The 6,113-nt window shown below is 41.9% G+C and overlaps 1 protein-coding gene across 1 annotated transcript; it reads left to right on the forward strand.

Moving 5' to 3' along the window:
- The first annotated feature begins 2,740 nt into the window (after nt 1-2,740).
- On the forward strand, nt 2,741-5,286 carry OR4X1 (olfactory receptor family 4 subfamily X member 1). Its single transcript, XM_009008187.4, is given in 2 exon segments — nt 2,741-4,448; nt 4,451-5,286. Coding segments are annotated over 2 exon segments (936 nt in total). The 5' UTR covers nt 2,741-4,324; the 3' UTR covers nt 5,263-5,286.
- Nucleotides 5,287-6,113: the final 827 nt, after the last annotated feature.

The raw sequence follows: 6,113 nt of genomic DNA on the forward strand, positions 1-6,113 counted from the left end.
TACTTTGTTGGTGAAATAAAAGTCTTTCTTGGGATGACTTAGTGCAAGTGAATTAGTTTTCTGACTACAAAAAAAAATCTAGAAGATAAGAATCAAGACAACAAACAACATTCAATGTAAGTTCATTCACCTAATCTTGAGTGGGGCGTGCTCGGAATTAGGCTCAAAGAGAGGAGCTTATTTTTTTCAGATTAGGTACCCTCCCTGCATGTACTTTAACCTCTGTGCCATTTATAAGACGCCTCTGGTGTTACCTTGGCTTAAAAATAGATGTAGTAGCAGATGGAGGATTCAGGGATCACTCTAAAACCACTTCTTTTTTTTTTTTTTAGGGTTTACTCTTTATTTTGTACAGTTTTATGAGTTTTTGCAAAGGCATAATGTCAAATATGCATCAATACAATATCATATAGACCATAAAACTTTACATTAATTAAAATTTGGAGACCACAATGTTTTCCTAAAGAAAGTCAATTAGACAAATGAAGTCGTTAGTCATCATTAGATGCTTTGAGAAACCAAATACAGTTCAGGAAGTAAGATCATTTACAGATTTACAATAGTTTACTCTTCGAAGAGATAATACGAATACACACTGCATTAAAAAAATCAAATTTACAATTAAACACAGGCTGGAAAAAAAGAAAACGTATTTAACCAATATGCTTTGACCAAATATCAAACCAAAGAATAGTCCCAGGTCTTCCAGTTTGATTGAAAATGAAACTCCCAGTAAAACCACTTCTTAATATCTCCTGTATTCTCAGCTGTGTGCAAGGTGCTATAGAGGATGTAACAGACATTTAACCAGCCTTCAGAAGCTTATGTCTTCACTGAGACACCTGACAGATCTAGTACATAAACTAGATAGAGAACAATTGGTAACAGAGTCTTAGAGCTTAGATCTCAAGTCCCAAAGGCAAATATTGCAAAGACTTCTTTCCCTGGATGCCCAGTTTGACTGGCTCCCGAAACATCCTCTCCTCTCCAGTGCCTCTAAGCTCTGCACAGGCTGCCTTGGAAGAAATTACACCAAGTAGGTAACTGAAGTTGGATCACATTTTTTGTTTCTCCTGAAAGTTCTATTTGTACTTTTAAAAATTTAAGTTAATTTTAAGTTCTGGGATACATGTGCAGGATGTGCAGGTTTATTACACAGGTAAATGTGTGCCATTGTGGTTTGCTATATATATTAACCCATCAAAGACCTAGAACCAGAAATATCATTTGATCTAGCAATCCCATTACTGGGTATATATCCAAATGAATAGAAATCATTCTGGTATAAAGAGTCATGCATGCATATGTTCATTGCAGCATTATTCACAATAGCAAAGACACGGAATCAACCCAAATGCCCAATGCCCATCAATGATAGACTGGATTAAAAAAATGTGGGGCATATACACCATGGAATACTATGTAGCCATAAAAAGAAATGAGATCATGTTCTTTGCAGGGACATGGATGGAGCTGGAAGCCATCATCCTCAGCAAACTAACACAAGAACAGAAAACCAAACACTGCATGTTCTCACTTATAAGTGGGAGCTGGACAATAAGGACCACATTTTTGTCAATTTTCTTTCTTACTGCCTTTTTTTTAAAAAAATATATTTTACTCTTCCACTTGGCTTTGCATTTGTTGTAAACGTGATTCCCTTTTCTGTCCATGTTACGACTGCATTCTGGAAGCTGGATTTGGGTGAGCACCAGGTGGAAGAGTCGATGGATTTGATGATCTTTAAAGCCTTGCCTGGGAAGCTGAGATACCTAATTTTAGTTCAGGCTGTACACCAACCAGCCGTATGACTCTGGGCCCCAGATTCATCTTCTGTAACATGAAGAATTCATCAGCCTCCTTCCAAATTTGACAGCTTATGATTACTCTGTAGAGGAAACTAGGAAGGAGAGAGTCCTCTGCATCTGACTTCTCTGTGATAGGGTATCTTTGGAGAGAAGAGTGTTGGAAAAGGCCAGTCAGACCAATCTTATTTTTCAAAACCTCATAGTACATGAGGTTCTATGACGGAAAAAGTGAAATAAGAAACCAAAGTAGGGACTGGATTTATTTTAAATATTTAAAAATTGGAGGTGGGAGGGGAATAGAAAAATATTTAAAAATTTTCACAGAAGTTGTTTACTGAGGTCAGGCCCTCCTTAAGATTCTGTGTTTATCCTCATTTTAGGTTTTCTTAACTATGAACTCTGGAAATGTTCATTTAATGAGCTGTCTGATTAGAACAGAGACTTATGGTGGATTACCTGAGGTCGGGAGTTTGAGACCAGCATGACCAACATGGAGAAACCCTGTCTCTACTAAAAATACAAAAATATTAGCCGATTGTGGTGGCGCATGCCTGTAATCCCAGCTACTCGGAGGCTGAGGCAGGAGAATTGCTTGAACCTGAGAGGCGGAGGTTGCGGTGAGCCAAGATTGTGCCATTGCACTCCAGCCTGGGCAACAAGAGTGAAACTCCATCTCAAAAAAAAAAGTCAATATTAAAGTATTCTAGACATCACAGGCAAAATGTCACTACCACTGTCTGTGGTTTACAAATCTACTGACCTCTTTGTGAAATGATCTCTCAAAGGTTTTTCATTTCCATGCAGAGATTTAATATATTTTAATTTCCTTTTTAAAATTCTACTCTAAGTCCATTCACTTTTTAGCTTTTTAAGACAATTTGATGATTATATTGTATATTAATCTTGTTCTGTTAACCTTTAATAGCCTTGGATTAAAAATACAGCTCATCTTTTAAAATAAGAAGACTAAAGTGGTCTTACAAATCCTCTGAAAGGACCTCTCATCGATACCCCAAACCAGAAGGAGTGTTAGAAACAGAGAACATTTGCTTTCAAGCCAAATTTCACAGAAAATATTCACCTAGTGATAGAATCATTGTTCCCGTGATGATGAAACCTGCCCATGTAAGATTGCTGCCTTCTACATAAACCTCCTGTGTGCGAAAGATTGGTATATGGCAGAAGGATCAGCTGGCTACACAGAGGAGCATGGTGGGGAGCGAAAGGGAGGCCACAATAACAAGAGGATGGCATTATGGCTGTTTCGTAGATCAGGAAACGGGGGCTCAGAGAGGTTTCATCACTTCTCCCAGGCCACACAGCTCCTCTTTGAACCAAGGTCTGTATTTTCAAAATGTAAATGCTTCTACCACATCTCCGACTTCCGCAGAGTACCTTATAATGCTTCATCATATCAATCTTGCCTTACACTATCACATGGAACAAGTTTTCTACACTGAGTGCTAATATTTCTCAGCTCCAATCTCAAATCTGTGAAGCTAACCAGGTTCCCTAACAGGCATAAGGAAGAAACTGAGAAGGGGAAAGGAAAATCACAAAGCTTCATACACTGTCCTTGGAGGAGGGTATGGAGAAGAGGAAATTTATGAGGAGGTAACAAGTCAGAGGCATTTCAACAATTAGTTAATTAAATTGGGGTAAAATACACAACAAAATTTACCATCTTAACCATTTTTAAGTGTGTAGCTCAGTAGCATTAAAATACATTCACAGAGTTGTGCAGCCATCACCACCTTTCACCTAGAATGTCTTCTATTGCTCCAAACGGAAACTCCACCATGAAACACTAACTCCATATTCCTCCACCTGCAGTCCCTGGCAACTGCCATTCTACCTACTTTCCGTCTCTGTGAATTCGACTACTCTAGGCACTCTATATGCTGTCTGAATGGACCTGTACAGCATTTTCATTTCTGTGACTAACTTAGCATGTCACTTAGCGTATTCAGTCCCATTTTATAATGTAGCTGACTGTTCTAAGGGCTTGTTGTAGACGCTTAACCCTGGGACCCTTTAATGAGAACCCTGGGACTTTACAATTCTGCATAAGCAGAGGTGGACGTCAGGCACTCTTTAGACGTAGGAGATGCAGTGAAAGCACGTACATTTTGAGGAACACAGATCTGGGCTCAAATAAAAGCTGTATGGCTTTGGGCAAGTGACTAAATCTGAGTCTCAGTTTTTTCTTGTCTGTAAAATGCCCTCTGATTTTTCTTGCGAGCATTCAGTCAGCACATGCTAGGATCGGCAAAAATACTTCAAGGCAGCAACTCTACAAAATCGAGGCCTCTGTTGGGAATAACATCAAGCAGTTGATATTTGCTGTTTTGTTCACTTGTCTCAGAACATGTTTTGGGGAAAACCAAGGGAGAGAACAAACTCAAGAGGGAGCAGAGTGACGACAGTCCTCCAGGTCTGGGAAGGATATTTCTAATGCCTGAGGAGAGTTCTTTGATTTCTATGATCCCAGGCTCTCAGCTCCTGCGCTTTAAAATATGGCTTCTACAAGCAATGTGACTGAAATCATTTTCTTGGGGTTCTCCCAGAATTGGAATGAGCAGAGGGTCACTTCTGTGGTGTTTCTTCTCATGTACATAGCCATTGTGCTGGGCAATGGCCTCATGTGGTGACTATCCTGGCCAGCAAAGGGCTCACCTCCCCCATGTATTTCTTCCTCAGCCACTCATCCTCTATGGAGATCTGTTACTGTTCTGTCATGGCCTCCAAGCTTATCTTTGACTCTTTTACCAAGAGGAAAGTTATGTCTCTCAAGGGCTGCATCACACAGATATTTTTCCTCCATTTCTTTGGTGGCACTGAGATCTTCCTCCTGATGGTGATGGCCTATGATTGCTACATGGCCATCTGCAAGCCATTTTACTACACTGCCATCATGAGCCAGCAGATGCGTGGCCTCCTGCGGGCAGTAGCATGGGGCGGGGGCCTGCTGCATTCTGTTGGGCAAACCTTCCTCATTTTCCAGCTCCCTTTCTGTGGCCCCAGCATCATCTACCACTACTTCTGTGATGTCCACCCAGTACTGAAGCTGGCCTGTGCGGACACTGTCCTCATTAGCCTGCTGATCATCACCAATGGTGGCTCCATCTCTGTGGTCAGCTTCTCAGTACTGATGGCTTCCTACCTGATCATCCTGCACTCCCCGAGGAGCCACAGCTCGGAGGGGCGGCAAAAGACCCTCTCTACCTCTGCCTCTCATGTCACAGTTGTGGGCCTGTTCTTCATACCTTGCTCCTTTGTCTACATGAGGCCCTGTGTCACCCTCCCTGCAGACAAGATAGTTGCCATATTTTACACGGTGGCCACACCTCCCTTAAACCCTGTCATTTACTCCTTCGGGAATGCTGAAGTGAGAAACGCCATGAGGAGACTCATAGGGAGAAAAGTAATTTGGGAAGAGATGCAGATGATCTAGTTAGGGAAGATAAGAGGAGCAGGGGAGGGGACATGGGGGCACCTAAGATCTCACTCTGTGTCTACCTTGCCCAATGGAGTGAGTGGCCTTGGGCCAGTCACCTTTTTCTATGAAGTTTCAGTTTCCTCATCTTATAGGATTGGATAAGATTGAAGGGGTGTCTAGGATGGAGAAAGAGGGGTCTTCTAGTGCTGTGCTTCCAAATCTGACAGAGGCCTCAAGACAGATTGGCTCATGTAGAGAGAATAAACTCTTCCAGAAAACCAGGTCATTCCGGGAATGGTGAAGAGGGAGGTGGGGATTGAGAACGACTGTCTCAGGGAGCAGTGGTCACTATGTCCTTCCAGTTCGAACAGTCACATGATTGGAAAGTCTCTTGAATTGACGCACTGAGGTTTTGCTGAGAGGGTTTGGGAAAGGCAACTGACTGAGAAGGGTGTAGTCCTGAGAATGGAAGACGTTGACTCTTGTCAACGGATTCATATGCGCTCATGCTAGCATTAGACTCAGGGTTCTCAAGATTCCAGAAGAACCACAGGGAGCTGCTAAGCAAATTGAAAGCACTGGATGATAATAGCCACTTTGTAGGTATGGGTTTTATTTTCCATGTTTTATTAACATTTTGATTCATATTATAAAAATCTCTCCTGTTCACACTTGTTCCCCCTTCACCTCCCTGTTTTCCCTCCTTCTGCCTCTTATTGTTTAACCTTTTCATTTTCTCAGTCTGCTGGCCTCTTGGATTCTTGTGCTTCTCAGCCTTTCCAATGAAGCCCCCAAGGAATCCCTCTCTTATGCCACCACATGGCTTTGTGCTGCCCATCCGCCAGTACTCCACCCCTTCCCATTCT

This window comes from Callithrix jacchus, chromosome 10 (genome assembly GCF_049354715.1).
Source record: "Callithrix jacchus isolate 240 chromosome 10, calJac240_pri, whole genome shotgun sequence".
Lineage (NCBI taxonomy): Eukaryota > Metazoa > Chordata > Mammalia > Primates > Cebidae > Callithrix > Callithrix jacchus.